General features: G+C 38.9%; 1 protein-coding gene across 4 annotated transcripts in view; it reads right to left on the bottom strand.

Annotated features, from left to right (window-relative positions):
* Positions 1 to 2,291: 2,291 nt before the first annotated feature.
* Positions 2,292 to 18,410, bottom strand: part of LOC142349378 (glycine cleavage system H protein-like) — a 29,658-nt gene continuing 13,539 nt past the window's right edge. For 3 of the 4 annotated variants that reach the window (XM_075400887.1, XM_075400888.1, XM_075400885.1), the window contains 2 exons: positions 5,950 to 6,103; positions 2,292 to 2,497 (listed from right to left, as the gene is read on the bottom strand). In XM_075400887.1, the coding sequence (XP_075257002.1) occupies positions 2,388 to 2,497; positions 5,950 to 6,103 (264 nt within the window). In that variant the 3' untranslated portion in view covers positions 2,292 to 2,387. Of the gene's footprint in view, positions 2,498 to 5,949; positions 6,146 to 18,410 lie in introns of all 4 variants that reach the window. The other variant, XM_075400886.1, reaches the window with a different exon arrangement.

Genomic DNA, 18,410 nt, shown 5'->3' with positions numbered 1-18,410 from the left:
CAAATATAGCTTGTTCCGCTAAGTTGAGGAGAGGAGCTGGACTTACTCTGTTCCCCAGTGTTTTTTATACACTGCCCCCAGATTCGCACAATTACAAATAACACATAGCCAGTTTTTCTGGTAAATAAAGATGTTAGCCTGGGGGCGTAAAAGTTATAATCACAATAGGCTCGATGGTTGAACAGAATAACTTCAAAAAACTATACGAATCTTGGCCAAAAAATTAGCTAATTTGGTGTACCACACGCAAATTCAATTGAATTTTTACCAAATATCGACTAAGTTCAAATTGCTAAATTTGTCGGATAATTTTGTACTTTGGGTTAATTAAATTTCTATCATGTGCCCTGTGTTTCAAAAGTATGAGCATTTTTACGATTCGAAGAGGAGTATTGGGATTTTACTGGTTTTTTGTTTCGACTGGAAGAGAAGAATTGAGATTCACAGGATTTTACGACTCGAAAAAGCGTATTCAGATTCTTCAAGTTTTTTTTCAGTCAAAACTTATCTGTTGAAGACATGTATTTTTGACTTTTTGTTTTCGAAAATTGACTTCTGTTTTAGAACGTTGACTTCGGTTTTCGAACAATGGATTTTAACACAACTTTATTTACTAATACATAATGATTAGGTACTGCTGATAATGTTAAAGACTGAAAGTTCATTTTGAGATGTTTACGTTCCATAACAATCCCTCCTCTCTTTCCAATTTACAGAAGCTCCAACTATTTACACCCCTCCTATGTACCCCCTGCCTAGCCCCCTGCTCCCCACCTGCCTACCCTCACCCCCACCTACCTAAAACCCCTCCCCCTGGCCACCCCCACATACCTACCCTCCGCTATCATCTATCTAACCTCCCCATGTACATACCTACTACCCCAACACCACCAACCCACAACCTCAAACTAAAAAGCGCATCTCTTTTTTTCAAATCACTTTAGTTCTTATGGGAATTATTTTTTTCTCTTTGATGTTTCCGTTATAGGTAGAGCTTTCACATAGATATCTCTGATTTAGATTTTGTGAGTTTGTATTGCACGACCCGACTCTTCAACTCGTTTCTGGTATTATACTGGCTATGTTTTATATTACATATATTCCCCATTAGGTAGTGCAGCAAGTATTAAGTTATATGACCAATAAGCTGGGGGGGGGGTGCTATAATGGGAGAGACTATTGAGGCTGCAGTTTGGAATTCCTCTAAAACTTCCTTCTACTTCATACCTTGATACTTTGCTGTTATTAGATAACCATTATCATCCACATGTACAAAATTGTTTGAACAATTTTATTTTGGCTTAAAATTAGCCAATACTTTATCCCTTACGAAGACCACGACTATCTTGTAAGATCTTGCAGGTGCTAAGCAGATGACTTTATTTTGCTTGAGCTTGCGTGTGACAATTCTCCTGCAAGATTCTCAAAGTTCTAATTAAAGAAAAATTGACGGTGTTTTCGAGATTGCCTCTCTTTGTTTTCCACATAATCTCAATATCCAAAGCATGTATAGTAGAGCTATAAATTTTTTTTTAAAAAAAACAATCTTTCAGGTTGGCTTTCAGGAGTTAAAAATGCAATGAAAGCAATTAATTTCAGCGCGCCCAAAAAATACTTAGAAAACTTTATTTAATCTCTAATTTCGTTACCTTATCAGGAGAGTTCCGCAAGAATCGTGTGATACAACCATCGTAATTGAACTGAGATCTACTTTTTCAATCTAATTTTAAAATCTAAATTAGAAAGATAATTTTCAGCTAAAAAGTATAATAAAACATGATTGAAAAGATTGTTCAGGTCTGTTAAACTTAAAGACTTAAGACAGTTTCTACCCAGGCTGAGGTCCCAGACCGAAACCAGATATGTCCAGACCGAAATGAACGCACGAAGGGGGTGTCGTGCGTTCAAAATTACACGGTCTGGAAACACGGATGAACGCACGAAAGTCTGGACATGAACGCACGATGGTCTGGATTTGAACGCACGATGGTCTGGACATGAACGCACGATGGTCTGGACATGAACGCACGAAAAATTTGGCGTTGAACGCACGAATTTGAGTTGGAGCGCACGATGGTCTGGACAAGAACGCACGAAAGTCTGGACATATACTGTTTCGGTCTGGGATGGTCTGGACATATTTGTCTTCGAACGCACGAAAAACGCACGAAAAATTTGGAACGCACGAAAGTCTGGACATATCCACTTTCCGTCTGGGACGGTCTGGACATAGGCACTTTGAGTCTGGGACGGTCTGGACATAGGCACTTTCCGTCTGGACCTGTCTGGACATATCTGGTTTCGGTCTGGGACCTCAGCCTGGGTAGAAATAGTTAGTATCGGTGCTTTTGATGAGGTGTCATGACATTCCAACAATAAGTTTCTTCTCAGTTTATGATGTTGAAGCGTGAACGTATCTTGTTGTCTCTCTCTGATTGGCTCAAAATATTGGGTAACTCTTCTTCCAAGTCCGATGGCTCCATTTTCAGAAGCCAACCTGTATAAAAAAACAAAAGTTGTCGTATGGTGATGCATAAATTTGATATTAAATTCGAAATTTTTGACTGATAAATTTTAAACTTAATACCGTTTTGCTATGTTAACACATGGGATGTAAATGAAAATCGGAAAGGCGTTATTACATTCCAAAGTTAGACTATTTCGAATGGAAATTGGTAATTAAGAACAGCGGAAAGTAGGCTACAAGCTTTGTAGGCTATATTCCGTTCTTCAATGTAACTAAAACTTGCCATTTAAGGTTATTTTTAAAGTTTTTTTTATTTTTTACCCATAGTTTTTGTTTTTGATTGTAACTCAATTCTACAACTTGCAAAAAAATGTAAACTAAATAGAGCAATTCAACGTAACCGAAACCTCCAAGGGCAAAATCAGCCATCCCGGACCCTGGTGTCATAGACTTTCAGTACTGATTCATTAGATTCCCATAGTAGGTTCTTAAGTCAGTACTGAATCATAGTAACCTAAGGGTAAAGTTACCTTGCATTATGTTCAGACAAAACGCAGAATCATTTTTTTTATGAGTTATGTCTGTTTAGGATGATTTTTCTTTTTCATACTGTTCATAGAAATATCAGAAAAAATTTTGAAAACTTCAAAAATTTTTTTGAATTTTTGGGAGACAAAAATTTTGAGCATGAAAATAGCACTTTTTGAGTTAAACTTGAATACCATAGTTATAAAACCAGTAAAACACAAGTAAACCAGTAAATACAGGGGGTAGGGTAGTAGTATTAAATAGCGAAATACGAATTAAATAATTGCGAATCAGTAGAGCTTAGACTGATTTAGAACTCAAGTTTGCTTATTCTGGGATAAAGTTTTGCATAACTACTCTTTTCCAGTTCTGGATCTGCTTATATAGGATCTGCTTATATAGGATCTGCTCTTTTCCAGTTCTGCCTCTGCTTATATATGGCAGGGGTACAAAATATTCTAGAGTCATTGAGGAACATTGTCATCTACCGAAAGAACAACAGAGACTTTCAAACCAAAAGAGGAAAGACAACAATAGCTCAATTGAAAGCTGAAAAGTAGCAGTAAATACGGGGATGGGTTGTTGAGCGAATACGGGGGGGGGGGCTCGAGCGAATACGGGGGGGGCTCGAGCGAATACGGGGGGGGGGGGGGGGCTCGAGCGAATACGGTGGGGAGCGAATTTGATGATATCCAGTTATCTGTTTATCCCGCCTCCGACCCCGTTATGCCCCCCCCACCACGAGTAATAACCCTAAATTTGAAATTTTGGAAATTTTGAAACCACTGATTTCACCCGAGGAAACCGTACCTGTGACCTGCCTCGAGTTAGCCGTCGGCTGACACGGACACTTTTCACCGGGAAAAGCAGTTTTCGTTCAAAAACGGCAGAGTGTTAACAGGGAAAGGTATGATGTCTTACAGCAATACAATTGATAATTTCAGATCCAAATAGTTTGAAGATGGAATCTCGACAAATCTCTATAGTACCTCAGGGTGCATCCGCTGCTCTTGCGTATCAACAGGAAGTTCAGCAATGACGATGCTGGTGGTGGTGGGCGGGAGGATGGCAGGGGTAATGGTGGTGGTGGTGGGTGTGCGCGTGTATGGCGGGGGTGATGGTGGTGGTGGTGGTGGGCGGGTGGACGGCGGGGCAATGGTGGTGGTGGCGGTGGGCGGGTGGATGGCGGGGGTAATGGTGGAGGTGGTGGGCGGGTGGAAGGCGGGGCAATGGTTGTGGTGGCGGTGGGCGGGTGGATGGCGGGGGTAATGGTGGTGGTGGTGGGCGGGTGGAAGGCGGGGGTAATGGTGGTGGTTTGGGGGGGGGGGTTCTTTTAGATGTTCTTGACGCATAGTGGAAGTACTGTGAAGAATTCCACCTTCCCCTTCTTCATCTCCGTCCTCTATGAACAAAGATGTTTTTTCCGGGAGCTCGAGTGTCAGTGTCAGCCGACGGCTAATCCGCTAAAGGTCACAAGTGTTACCTCCTCGGGAAAATCGACCATGATGAATCGACTATGATCACTATCTACGACGAAACTCGAAAAAAAAACCGATGAAGAGGAGCTCTCTACGATGAAACTCGAGAAAGAAATAGATGAAAAGGAGCTCGTGAAATAGTTAGAAAAGTAACTGAAGTGAAGAAACGGAGGTGAAGAACTGTTCAAACAATCTTTTGTCAATCTTTCAATCTGTCAATCTGTTCAAACAATCTTTTAATAATAGAATATTAAGCATTGTTTAATTAACCATATACTCATTAATTAATTTTTGCTAGTGGCATGTGGGTTTTTCCAAGTTCCAGCAGATTTGATTTTTTCCATACTATACAGTAAAAAATCAGGATAAAATTCATTATGTTCAGAAAGAATTCAGACACTGAGATTCATGATGTTCAGAAAAATCTCAGAATTTACTCTGAAATTTACCATGAAATGGCGAATAAGTGCCCTGATCAGAGCTCTGCGCATAGAAATAAACAGAATGATTTTTTTATGATTCAGTATGATTTTTAATGACTCTACGGTCCGGGAAGTTAAGTTTATGGCAATTTAGGTCTACCTGAATGGTGATATGAAACACGTAACATTTTTGACTGGTTTCATTTAAAATAACCTGTCAAAGATATTCACTTTCAATGTGTTTTCTAGGCCAAATCTCATGTGTGGAATGTATCCATTACGGAATACAGAATGAAGACGACATTAAGAACAAGGGTCTTTACCACTTTAAGCCACATTCTAAAACCACCTTAGCCAATTTGACGACTAAGTTCAACTAAAAGTCCTCACGGATTCCTTGAAAAAAGAAAACTACGAAAACTGCTGAAAAACATCCAACGGGGCAAAATTACAAAAAAGATCAAAGTTCCGTCTTAAAGATTAATATTTGTTTCAAAAATACAAAACTGTTCACAAACGTACCACTTTTAGACGAGATAATTGAGACGAACGCCTTTGGCTGAAAAAGTTAGTATTAAAACTAAAAAAAAAACCGCTTTGAAAAAGCGTCACGTTCGCTTTGTGCAGAGTTTTTTTCACACCTAGTTTTCTCGCTCTTTCTCAGAATGTACTTGAAACAAAATACTCATAATTGTCACTCTGCTTGACTTTTGTGGAAAAGATTGCTCTAAACACTTTTTTTCACCTGCAGCGTTTCACTTCTTCTAAAACACAACCAATAAAAATAGAATTCAGCGATTTAAAAAAAAACCCCATTAGTTCTCTTCGAGTCGGAAGAAAGTTAGCTAGAAACAAAGAGCACGACGATCGAAAAACTTTAATTTTAAAATATTTTCACTCAACTGTATTACAAAATTAACGGATAAAACCTATTTGTTTGTGCCCATTTTCTAATAAGTCATAACAGAGGCTTTAAAAGCCCCGCAGACAGCGGAGGGGTTGAGGGTGACAAAAATGCTGGATGCCAGTCCAAAGGAACAAAGTAATTGGTAACCGAATAGATCTGGCGATGAATTGATGAGAGTCGGATCGTCAATTACATCCTGGTTGACTTCCAAAACTTGTCCTCCCAGTGGCGCATGGAAAACTTTTGATTTGAACTGCGCCTCAACTGCTATGAGGGGTTCTCCTTGGTCCACCGTCTGGCCCTCCGTTGGAAGTGAAATTTGGAACACCTCACCCATAAGTGACTTAAAAAAATAAATAGCCCGCATTACCCAGGGCGAGGTGTCCAGACCAAATAGACGTGGTCAGACTATCTTTGAGCTCACATCTGCGCAACGCATGCTCAAGTTACAGGGTCTGGAAAAGTATTCTTGCGCTCTTCAGTCTCGACAAAGGTCTCGTACTTGTCTGATCACAGGTATGTTCAATCTAAGATGGTCTGATAAAAGGTTAAATCCAGCGCACATTAGTCCGATCAAGGCTGGTTTTGAGCAGACACTAGTCTAATGAGAAGTGACATTTGATCGCATGATAGTATGAGCCTATGAGGTCATTTGAGCGCACTTTTGTCTGATCAGAAACGGACTCAAAAGCACGATAGTCTGATTAGCCACCACTACGGACGCCAACAATATATTTTTCCCGGGTCGAGATTTTGGGTGAATTTTTGTAAGAAATGCGGTGAATGTGGTGAATTTTTGTAAGAAATGCGGTGAATGTTGTGAAGTTTTGTAAGAAATGCGGTGAATGTAGTGAATTTTTGTTAGAAATGCGGTGATTGCGGTGAAAAAATATTGCACCTCATTTCACAGCTTTTCTTACAAAAATTCACTGCTAAATTCACCGCATTTCTTACCAATATTTTTCCCCGCGTTTATTGAATTTGAATTAAATTCAGAAGAAATAGCAAAGAATTAAGTGAAAGATGGCTCAGTGGAATAAGAAGTTGAAGGCATGCTGGAGGTAAGATCTAATTTCAGATCTATTTTTGACCATTTTGAGACCACTTTTTGATGTTTTTCGGACCAATTTCAACTTTTTTCATACCCATTTTTGACGTTTTCCGACCAATTTTTGCGTTTTTCAGACTTTTTTTTTGACGATTTTGAGACCTATTTTTGGCGATTTTGAGACCTTTTTTTTGCATTTTTCGGACCAATTTCATCGTTTTTCAGACCTAATTTTGACGATTTTGGGACCGTTTGATGGATTTTCTATGATCCAGTGAAATCCCATCGATGGAAGTTCTATGATCAGGGAAAAATTGGCAATGAATCATCGATGGCCCATCGATGGACTTTTCATGAAATTTCTGTGATTCATCGATGGGATTCACTGGGAGCCCAACCCGGCTTATAGCTCAAATGAAATTTCTGAAGAACGATCGTCCTGTCAGGGGTCAGGTCGCCCTGTGACAGGTTTTGATCTCAACTTATACAAAGGGTTTTAATTCTAGCTAGACACCGACCTATATGTATATGTGTTTGTGTGTATGTGTGTACTTTTGTGTTAGTTTATATATATGCGTGCGCAGCGACATGAGTTCATTATTGACTAAACGCACGAGTCAGCTTCGCAATTAAGGTCGAGTTTAAATCTGTTGTTTAGTCTGATCATAAGTTGCATAGAAGTCTGATTAAAAAACAATCTCTGTCAATAGACTGGTCGTAGGTGGAACTAAATTCTGGACAACGGTGGCATAAAATGGCATATTATGATAGCATTTCTAGTATTTCACTTAACAGGTTTTTGTACGAAACGATTAAGCTCAAACACTAAGGATGGTAGTGCGATTCGTACAGGTCTGAACTTGAATCCCAATCTGAAAACTCATTTTCCCAATTTTTGGTTGAAAAATGACCTAAATCAGGGGAAAATTTTATCATTGTTGTTACTGTTCTATATTCTTGGCTGTCGTTGATGGGACGTTATCCCTTGAGGTTTCTGCACTTTCTGACAATCAATGCTGAATTGACAAGTGCAGCTATTCAATTCATTGAACCATTCGTCGTCTTACTTCACATTATCTTCAAAATTCGATTTTTGGATAGATTCATGGATATTTTCAGGATTGACCAAGATAACACTTTCCATGGAAACTTATCGCAAAAGACATGTATATTTCCTTAAACGCTTGAAATGTAATTCTCATTTGTTTTCTGAAAAATTTTAGTCTCAACGTGTACTGTTTATGTGACTTATAAATTAATAGCACACTTATACCACTTCCTGATGCTGTTCACTTAACATATAGTCAAGAAAAAAAGAGTTTTTTTTTAAAAAAAAGTTCTCTTAATTTCACTTTAATTTTTGTCGATAGATGTTGTCTTTCCACAACAGAACAGACAATAGGGACTGTGACGAATTAGTAAAAAAAAAATGCAAGTGAACTCCGATTGTTTTTTTAATATGCAATTTAAAGCACTAAGGTTTGTTGAAGGAAACAAACTAGAGTTACACTGAAAAATGGCTGCAGATTTGTTTTCTTTATGTAGGAAATATAGGTGAAACTAAATTGCATAATAGAAAATTCCGAGTAGTTTATTTATCAAAATGTTGGCCTATTAAAAGTGTCAAAAGAACATAAAATTTTGAATTGGAACGACGTTGCTATCCTCACTGCATTAAACTGAGTGCATTAGTCTGTAATAAAATAATTATGGGTTAACGTATCGTTAAAATATCGTCCCGAGACATAAGTTTTGAAAACTAAATAGATTTTTAAAAATATTTTTGAGAAATAGAAAAAATGCCAATCTGGTATGATGGAAAATTTTCTCAGTTTCAATTGGACAGACATTTTTATTCGTATGTTTTGAGACATATAAAAAGTATTTCTCACATTACTTATCTGTTCTTAGGGATTATTTATTAATTATTTAGCCAATATGGCTCCGTGGTTTGCAACACAATGAACACTTTTGTCGCAAAATGACACTTTGTGGCTGTTTATGTTCTTCGGCCTAAGTCTTGCATACCAAGACAACTTTTCATTAATATTTGCTTTTCTGAAAGTCGCAACCATGGTAGCAAATCAAGCTTTATAAATACATCATAATTCTCGCCATTGGCACACAATTTGTGGTTAAAAACGGGAAATCCCTTACTATAAATAATATTGAAAGTGAATGTCAACCACTTCTGACTTCTTCAATAAAATTGTTAATGTAGTCCAATGTTCCTATTTAGAGGTATGTCTAGGTATGTCTATTTAGAGTAGAGCTATTTAAGGAGGCTGCAATAACCGGCGAAAACAGCAAAAACTTATCAGTTGAAAATAACGTTATATCTTAAGTCATATAGAACAGAAGAGTCTCTCGAAATCATTCGCCCTGTTAATTGTTAAAGTTGATTGTTAAACTTGTTAAAGTTGATCACTAAAAGCGTATATTAAAGGGAAAATATATTTATTTGAATGGATGTAGGCGGTTTTGAGTGGGCGCAGTTACAGCTCACATTAAACTTCTGAAGCACGATCGTCTTGTCAGGGGTCGTCGCTCCTGGGACAGGTTTTTATCTCAACTTATAGAAAGGGTTTCAATTCTAGCTTGACAGCGACCTTTGTGTGTGTATGTGTTTGTGTGTATGTGTGTACTTTTGTGTTAGTTTGTTTTCTGAAAAATTTTAGTCTCAACGTGTACTGTTTATGTGACTTATAAATTAATAGCACACTTATACCACTTCCTGATGCTGTTCACTTAACATATAGTCAAGAAAAAAGAGTTTTTTTAAAAAAAAGTTCTCTTAATTTCACTTTAATTTTTGTCGATAGATGTTATCTTTCCACAACAGAACAGACAATAGGGACTGTGACGAATTAGTAAAAAAAATGCAAGTGAACTCCGATTGTTTTTTTAATATGCAATGTAAAGCACTAAGTTTTGTTGAAGGAAACAAACTAGAGGTACACTGAAAAATGGCTGCAGATTTGTTTTCTTTATGTAGGAAATATAGGTGAAACTAAATTGCATAATAGAAAATTCCGAGTAGTTTATTTATCAAAATGTTGGCCTATTAAAAGTGTCAAAAGAACATAAAATTTTGAATTGGAACGACGTTGCTATCCTCACTGCATTAAACTGAGTGCATTAGTCTGTAATAAAATAATTATGGGTTAACGTATCGTTAAAATATCGTCCCGAGACATAAGTTTTGAAAACTAAATAGATTTTTAAAAATATTTTTGAGAAATAGAAAAAATGCCAATCTGGTATGATGGAAAATTTTCTCAGTTTCAATTGGACAGACATTTTTATTCGTATGTTTTGAGACATATAAAAAGTATTTCTCACATTACTTATCTGTTCTTAGGGATTATTTATTAATTATTTAGCCAATATGGCTCCGTGGTTTGCAACACAATGAACACTTTTGTCGCAAAATGACACTTTGTGTGGCTGTTTATGTTCTTCGGCCTAAGTCTTGCATACCAAGACAACTTTTCATTAATATTTGCTTTTCTGAAAGTCGCAACCATGGTAGCAAATCAAGCTTTATAAATACATCATAATTCTCGCCATTGGCACACAATTTGTGGTTAAAAACGGGAAATCCCTTACTATAAATAATATTGAAAGTGAATGTCAACCACTTCTGACTTCTTCAATAAAATTGTTAATGTAGTCCAAAGTTCCTATTTAGAGGTATGTCTAGGTATGTCTATTTAGAGTAGAGCTATTTAAGGAGGCTGCAATAACCGGCGAAAACAGCAAAAACTTATCAGTTGAAAATAACGTTATATCTTAAGTCATATAGAACAGAAGAGTCTCTCGAAATCATTCGCCCTGTTAATTGTTAAAGTTGATTGTTAAACTTGTTAAAGTTGATCACTAAAAGCGTATATTAAAGGGAAAACATATTTATTTGAATGGATGTAGGTGGTTTTGAGTGGGCGCAGTTACAGCTCACATTAAACTTCTGAAGCACGATCGTCTTGTCAGGGGTCATCGCTCCTGGGACAGGTTTTTATCTCAACTTATAGAAAAGGTTTCAATTCTAGCTTGACACCGACCTTTGTGTGTGTATGTGTTTGTGTGTATGTGTGTACTTTTGTGTTAGTTTATATATGCGTGCGCAGCGACATGAGTTCATTATTGACTAAACGCACGAGTCAGCTTGGCAATTAAGGTCGAGTTTAAATCTGTTGTTTAGTCTGATCATAAGTTGCATAGAAGTCTGATTAAAAAACAATCTCTGTCAATAGACTGGTCGTAGGTGGAACTAAATTCTGGACAACGGTGGCATAAAATGGCATATTATGATAGCATTTCTAGTATTTCACTTAACAGGTTTTTGTACGAAACGATTAAGCTCAAACACTAAGGATGGTAGTGCGATTCGTACAGGTTTGAACTTGAATCCCAATCTGAAAACTCATTTTCCTAATTTTTGGTTGAAAAATGACCTAAATCAGGGGAAAATTTTATCATTGTTGTTACTTTACTGTTCTATATTCTTGGCTGTCGTTGATGGGACGTTATCCCTTGAGGTTTCTGCACTTTCTGACAATCAATGCTGAATTGACAAGTGCAGCTATTCAATTCATTGAACCATTCGTCGTCTTACTTCACATTATCTTCAAAATTCGATTTTTGGATAGATTCATGGATATTTTCAGGATTGACCAAGATAACACTTTCTATGGAAACTTATCGCAAAAGACATGTATATTTCCTTAAACGCTTGAAAAGTAATTTTCCTTTGTTTTCCGAAAAATTTTAGTCTCAACGTGTACTGTTTATGTGACTTATAAATTAATAGCACACTTATACCACTTCCTGATGCTGTTCACTTAACATATAGTCAAGAAAAAAGAGTTTTTTTTTAAAAAAAAAGTTCTCTTAATTTCACTTTAATTTTTGTCGATAGATGTTATCTTTCCACAACAGAACAGACAATAGGGACTGTGAAGAATTAGTAAAAAAAATGCAAGTGAACTCCGATTGTTTTTTTAATATGCAATGTAAAGCACTAAGTTTTGTTGAAGGAAACAAACTAGAGGTACACTGAAAAATGGCTGCAGATTTGTTTTCTTTATGTAGGAAATATAGGTGAAATTAAATTGAATAATAGAAAATTCCGATTAGTTTATTTATCAAAATGTTGGCCTATTAAAAGTGTCAAAAGAACATAAAATTTTGAATTGGAACGACGTTGCTATCCTCACTGCATTAAACTGAGTGCATTAGTCTGTAATAAAATAAATATGGGTTAACGTATCGTTAAAATATCGTCCCGAGACATAAATTTTGAAAACTAAATAGATTATTAAAAATATTTTTGAGAAATAGAAAAAATGCCAAACTGGTATGATGGAAAATTTTCTCAGTTTCAATTGGACAGACATTTTTATTCGTATGTTTTGAGACATATAAAAAGTATTTCTCACATTACTTATCTGTTCTTAGGGATTATTTATTAATTATTTAGCCAATATGGCTCCGTGGTTTGCAACACAATGAACACTTTTGTCGCAAAATGACACTTTGTGGCTGTTTATGTTCTTCGGCCTAAGTCTTGCATACCAAGACAACTTTTCATTAATATTTGCTTTTCTGAAAGTCGCAACCATGGTAGCAAATCAAGCTTTATAAATACATCATAATTCTCGCCATTGGCACACAATTTGTGGTTAAAAACGGGAAATCCCTACTATAAATAATATTGAAAGTGAATGTCAACCACTTCTAACTTCTTCAATAAAATCAGCTTTAATAAATAGCTTCAATGGAAATAGGTTGGGGGAAAGGAAATCAGGAATTGAATGGGTTTTGGAGGAGGAAAGTGTAGGCGGAGGGAGGAGAATGAGGGTGTGGGGGAGATAAAATATAAAGGAACTTGGTTCCTTTATACTCCGGCAAGAAAAGGCAACATTTGAAATGAAAATGTAAACACAATAAATTAAAGCACAAAAAGTTTTCTGTTTGATATTGAGTTTTTGTTTGCGTGAGTGTGTGTGTGTTTCAATGAACTTGTTTCAGTGACCCTCCGGCGCACCTGACAATTGTGGGAATACACGACATAAGGCTACTGCTGGTCTCTGTACCATTCCTGTAGACGTCTGGATGTCGAAGCTACTGGCTACTCCGTCTGAACCTCTGTGTGCTTACACAATCTTCCCAAGAGGCCAGATGCCTCTGGGTGTGAAGTCCTTGAGCACCCACACAATGTCACCCCCATCCAGCTGATCATTTGACCTTTGCCACTTCGTTCTCTTGTTGAGCTCAGGAATATATTCTTTCAGCAACCTGCTCCAGTAGACATCAAGTAGTGTCTGCGTCAACTTGAACTCCTTAGCGGAGAACCGCTGGTTGCTGTTCACAAGAAGTTTCAAACACATGTGAGGTCTGCAAAGAAGGAAGTGATTCGGAGTAAGTGGTCCCGCATCTGAGATGCTGCAGCCCACATGAGTTAATGGTCTGGAGTTCAAAAATAACTCGGCCTGTGCAACAACTGTCTGGAAAACTGAGAGTTTCCGACTGCCCAGAACTATTAGTAAACTTAAACCTCATTGCTTGTTTGGCTCCAATGAAGTTTTTGCCATTGTCACTCACAATGAGGTCAGGATATCCACGACGTGATACAAATCTGCGGATGGTCATGAGAAGACTATCGGTTGAGAGGTCATGGCATACTTCTAGGTGGACAGCTCTGGTGACCAGGCATGTGAACAAGCAGACGTAGTGCATCTGGGTGACCTCTCTCTTGTCCTCAATGTAGAATGGTCCAAACATGTCCATTCCTGTGTTGACGAAGGGGTACTGCTTGTATGCATCTGGAAATCTGAAGTCAGGAAGATCGGCCATCTTCAGTCTCACATTGTCTGCCCTTCATCGTTTGCAAATGAAACAGTATTTCCCCAGACTTCGCAGCACTTTTCTCAATCCAATCATCAGGAAAGTTTGTTGCAGGTGAGCCTTGACATGTTCCACGCCCTGATGGCCACAGTCATGGTGCGCCTTTTCAATCAACAGTCTTGTAATTATGCTCCTGCTATGGAGAACAAGAGGATGTTTCGCACTGTAGGTTAGAGGTGCCTTGTTGAGTCTTCCTCCTACCCTCAAGAGTCCGTTGTCATATAGAAAGGGTGTGAAGGGCATCAGCTTGCCTCCATTCTCAAGATTGACTCCCTTCAACAGTGCAGAAATTGTTCCTGAGAACAGCTCGTTTTGGGACATTTTAATGAGGTAGTTCCTTGCCCATTTCTCATCTGATGCAAAAATATCATTGTTGGAGTTCTCGGGTGATTCGTTTTATCTTCTAGTTCGGACTTTTGCCTTGAAGCGTCTTATTGCCTTATTGACGTCTTAACACCATTCTAGTAGAGTTGAGTAGTCGACTCCATGTTGAAAATTTTTCAACCTCAACGTCTGAAGTTGTGTCGCTTGTGCAGCGCATATTTGGGGATCACTGTCTTCGGCAAAAATCCAGGAGTCTTGAGGTGTGCTCAGAAAGTCCGGTGGTTGAAGCCACAGCTTTGGCATGTCTGATGGGTTGAGGCCTTGTGTGCCGTGGTCAAGCGATTCATCTTTACAGGGATGTGTCTTCAATTGTCCGGGTTGGAATCCTCGTGAATTTTGGTCAATCTGTGGGCAATATACATCTTCTGTCTCTGCTTGGATTGGATCCATCCAAATGTAGCGGTGCTGTCTGTCTAAAAGTGTTTTGAACTTATATTTGTTGTCATCTTGCTCTCACAGAATCCAGCTAGCTCTGCTCCAAGTGTTACCGCCTCCAATTCCAGTTCTGGAATGGAACTTTGTCTGTTGCTCAGGAACTTTGTCAGATTGAATCCTCCTGTATGCAAAATAGTTTTGATCTCATCTGCACTTCTGCGGGCCTCCTCTTCAGAAGGGTAGGTCTGCATGAAATTATCCATGTAGAACTGCTGCATGATTGATGTGTAGGCATCTGGATGCTCTTGTTTGTGGTCATTTGCACAGTTCTGCAGAACAAAAATCGCACAAGAAGGTGAGTATGTGGCTCCAAAAAAGAGTCATTTGTATTTGAAGATCTTTTCACTGCCATTCTGTGTCCACAGAAAACGGAGCTGGTCCTGGTCTTTTGGTTGGATGCCAATCTGCATGAACATTGCCTCGATGTCAGCTCTGATTGCAACTGAGTACTGTCTGAAGCGGAGAAGAAGGCCATTCAGGTTGCAGAGTAGATCCGGCCTTGTCAGCAGTGCATCTTTGAGTGGGATACCTTTATGTTTGGAAGCAGCATTTGTGACTCTCCGGATTTTGTCTGGTTTCCTTTTTTGATAACTGGTTGATGGGGAAGGTACCAGACAGAGTGTCTGCAACTGTGGGCTGCAGTTGTGATGTAGTTTTTATCCAAATCTTTTTTGATTGTTTTCCCCGTAGCGTTCTCTCAAATTTGTGTCCCTCTCCAGTCTCAGCTGCAGATCGTGCCACTGAACTTTGGCCATGAAGTAGTTGTTAGGAAGTTTAATGCCTTTCTTCCATGGAAGTCCAATCTGGTATCTGTCACCAATGTGTTTATGGTATCATTGAGGATGGGCAGAGCTTCTTTGTTATCTGAAGACTGTCCCTTTGAAGAGCACTGATTGAAGTTCACTCCTTCAATTGTCCAGAAGAGTTGGAGAAGAACTTCATCTGGATCGTCTTGTCGCCTCCTGATATGATTGAAAAGTGTTATGCTTGTGCTGTTTGACTGTCCGACCCTCTTCTTTGTTTACCTCTGAGGAATGGGCCCTGTCAGTGTCCAGCCAAGCAGAGTGTTGACTCTGTATGGGGTGCCAGTGGGCCCTGTTGTGAACTGTCTGGGAACCGTTGCTGTGAATGCATCTGCTTCAATCAGAATTCCGATCCGGTTGTCTCTGATTGCTGGAAATCTTATGTTCTGGAGGTGAGAAGGTCTCTGCAGATCTCATTCAACATTTCAATTTGAACTCTTGGCATTCAAAACTCCTCTATTGCTGTTGCGTACAAAGAGATTCTGATCACAGGACAACTGCTGCACAAAGCTCCTGTGGCGATCATGACATCTGCTGTTTTAACTGAGTTTTCACCGTGAAGTGAAGCTAGTGGTAGGGTTATGTCTTTCGGTTGTTAAATTTGCAGTACATCAGCAACTTTCTGTGTTATTTGAGTGTTGTCACTGCCATTGTCCAGCAAAGCGTAGGTTTCAATGCAAAGATATCTGTTGAAAAGTGTTACCGGTACCGCCTGCAATTGTATCTGCGGTCTGATCCTTGAAATTTCCTGTTGGTTGCTGCAAGTGTAGCTTTGTTGCGGAGTAGTTGCCTGCTGTTGGGCTACAGTGGGTTGATTGTTACTCTGATGTCTGTTGACGTTGTGCTGCGCGTTCATCGGCTGAAGATGAAAACCACTTTTGTTCCAGTTGCCCCTGTGTGAAGTGCTGCTTTTAGATCAACTTTACTTGTTGTGGTTTCCACTCTGTTGGCTGTAGTTGGAACTCGTCTGCTGCCTTTGGTTTTCATTATTAAAGTTACGTCCATAGCTTGACTGGTTTTGGTTTTTTTGGTTTCTGAAGACATTGTTTTGTGAGATTTGATTCCAGTTCCCAATTGGTTGTGCATTTTTTTGCTGTTGCCTTGCATCTCTCCTAAGGAGAGTTGAGTGATGGAAGCCATTGCATCTGTCCACAAGGCAACTTGTTTTCGATTGGCAGAGACCCTTTTCGTGAGCTCTTAGACAGTTAGGGCAGAGAATGAACCTCCTCACACAACTCTGTCGGTCATACACTGATTTTCCAAGTATTTGGGACAACGACCAAGGTTGTGGTTTTGTGAGCAGAGTTGACATGAAACATCTGAAGGCCCCTTTCTAGAAAAAGTGTTCACTCTGGTTCTCTGGTTCCGTTGTGGGGAGATGTATTCGCACGCCTCTGAGTATGAGTCAATCCAATCAGCAAAGTGGGCAAGATTAGGTTGCAGCAAACCTTGGCTTCTTGTGTGTTGATTCCATCTGATTATCGTGTTAGGGTTCAATTGGTCTCTGGCCATTCTCAAGACAGCTGAAGACTTCAGATCAGCTTCAAAGTTGTGGAGCCGGAAGTTTTGTACAAGTCTCCTCAGGAAAGACGAGAAGCTCACAAAAGTGTTTGATTTGTCTAATCTGGGTTTTGGCCAATTCTCTAATTGATCCTGGTATGCAGCGACAATATGCTGTGGTTTGCCAAACTTCCTGGTCAATTCAGCGATGGCTTCATGGTAGTAATCCCCATTGTTGGAGTATCCAATTATGGAATCTCTTACTTTATGAGTTACAGAGTTTTGGAGGTATGTCATTTTTTGGTCGTCTGAGAGGCCACTGTTGTTGCGAATGGTTGCTTTGAAGAAACTGAATCACTGATGCCATTTCAGAGGATCACCTGTGAAATTGTCAATTGAAATCTTAGGCAAACTCAATGTGTTCTGTATCATCAGTGCTTGTTGTTGCATCCAGTCTGGTGGGAAACTCGGAAAGCCATTGTATAGGTTGTTGTTATAGCCGTTGTTATTGCGTCCATCAGGTCCGCTGAAATTGTTCACTTGTAGTTGATTGGTTTGCGCTGTGTAACTATGGCTCATGGTCGGAGCAGCCTGGTTATTGTTGTGAGAAGAACATGACTGTTGCAAATGCCCTGCTCTGTTGTCCTCACTCTCATGTCGGCTCCGTCCTTGAACATTGTTCTCTTCTCTCGATTGTTCATCTGTTCTCAGTGCCCCTGTGAGAAATTCTCGGTTCCTTCCTCTCTCTCCTATGATCAGAACGGGTTGAGAATTATCAGGGTCTTCTGAGTCGGACGAGTCAGCGTTGTTACTTTCCCGATTGTTGCGGCTTGCGAAATGATGTTTCATTGCTCTATTGCGTAAAAGTACTGTTTTCTCAATAGATTAGGGGAAGGCGCTGCGGATGTGTTAAAAGCAGTTTCAGTGTCGCTTGCATCCGTTCTGTGTGCTTTTGCTCTCTGTTTGCATTTCAGCATGGTTATGTTTCTTTCGGCAGATTCATTAGCAAGTGTTGTCAACTCTTCACTTTTCAGCTGTAGCTTCATAAGTTCATTGCAACTTCTGTCTAACTGCTCTTTTTGGGACTTCAAGAGTTCCAAAGTTTCACGTTGTATGCTTAGATCCTCGTTACTATTGCTTTGTTCTTCGAAGAGGGCTTTTACTGGGTTCCACTCGATCATTTTTGACTGAAGTTGTTGCTTTAGGTTGTTCTTTGCTGCTGATGATGCTTTGGACTTTTTTGACATATTGATTGTTTTAGAAGTTTTTTCTTATTTTACAAAGTTTATACTGAACTTTTACTGCACTATGTTTTCTTGTACCAGCCCTAATCTATCTTTTGTTATGTTAAAACCTATAATTTAAATGAGGCTGTTGCTTACTGTGCTTAGTTACTGTGCTAATGTTTTTCGCCTAATGTTTGTTTGCTATGTTTTAGCTTGTCGCAATCACTAATCAGTGAATATTGATGAAGCTTCGTTAATAAGTTGTGTAGAGTTAAAGCTTTTCACTAATCAGTGACATTCTTACAA

This window comes from Convolutriloba macropyga, chromosome 11, assembly GCF_964194025.1.
Source record: "Convolutriloba macropyga chromosome 11, txConMacr16.3, whole genome shotgun sequence".
NCBI classification, from domain to species: domain Eukaryota; kingdom Metazoa; phylum Xenacoelomorpha; order Acoela; family Convolutidae; genus Convolutriloba; species Convolutriloba macropyga.
Note: the sequence above shows the minus strand (reverse complement) of the source record. Positions and strands in the feature narration are given on the sequence as shown.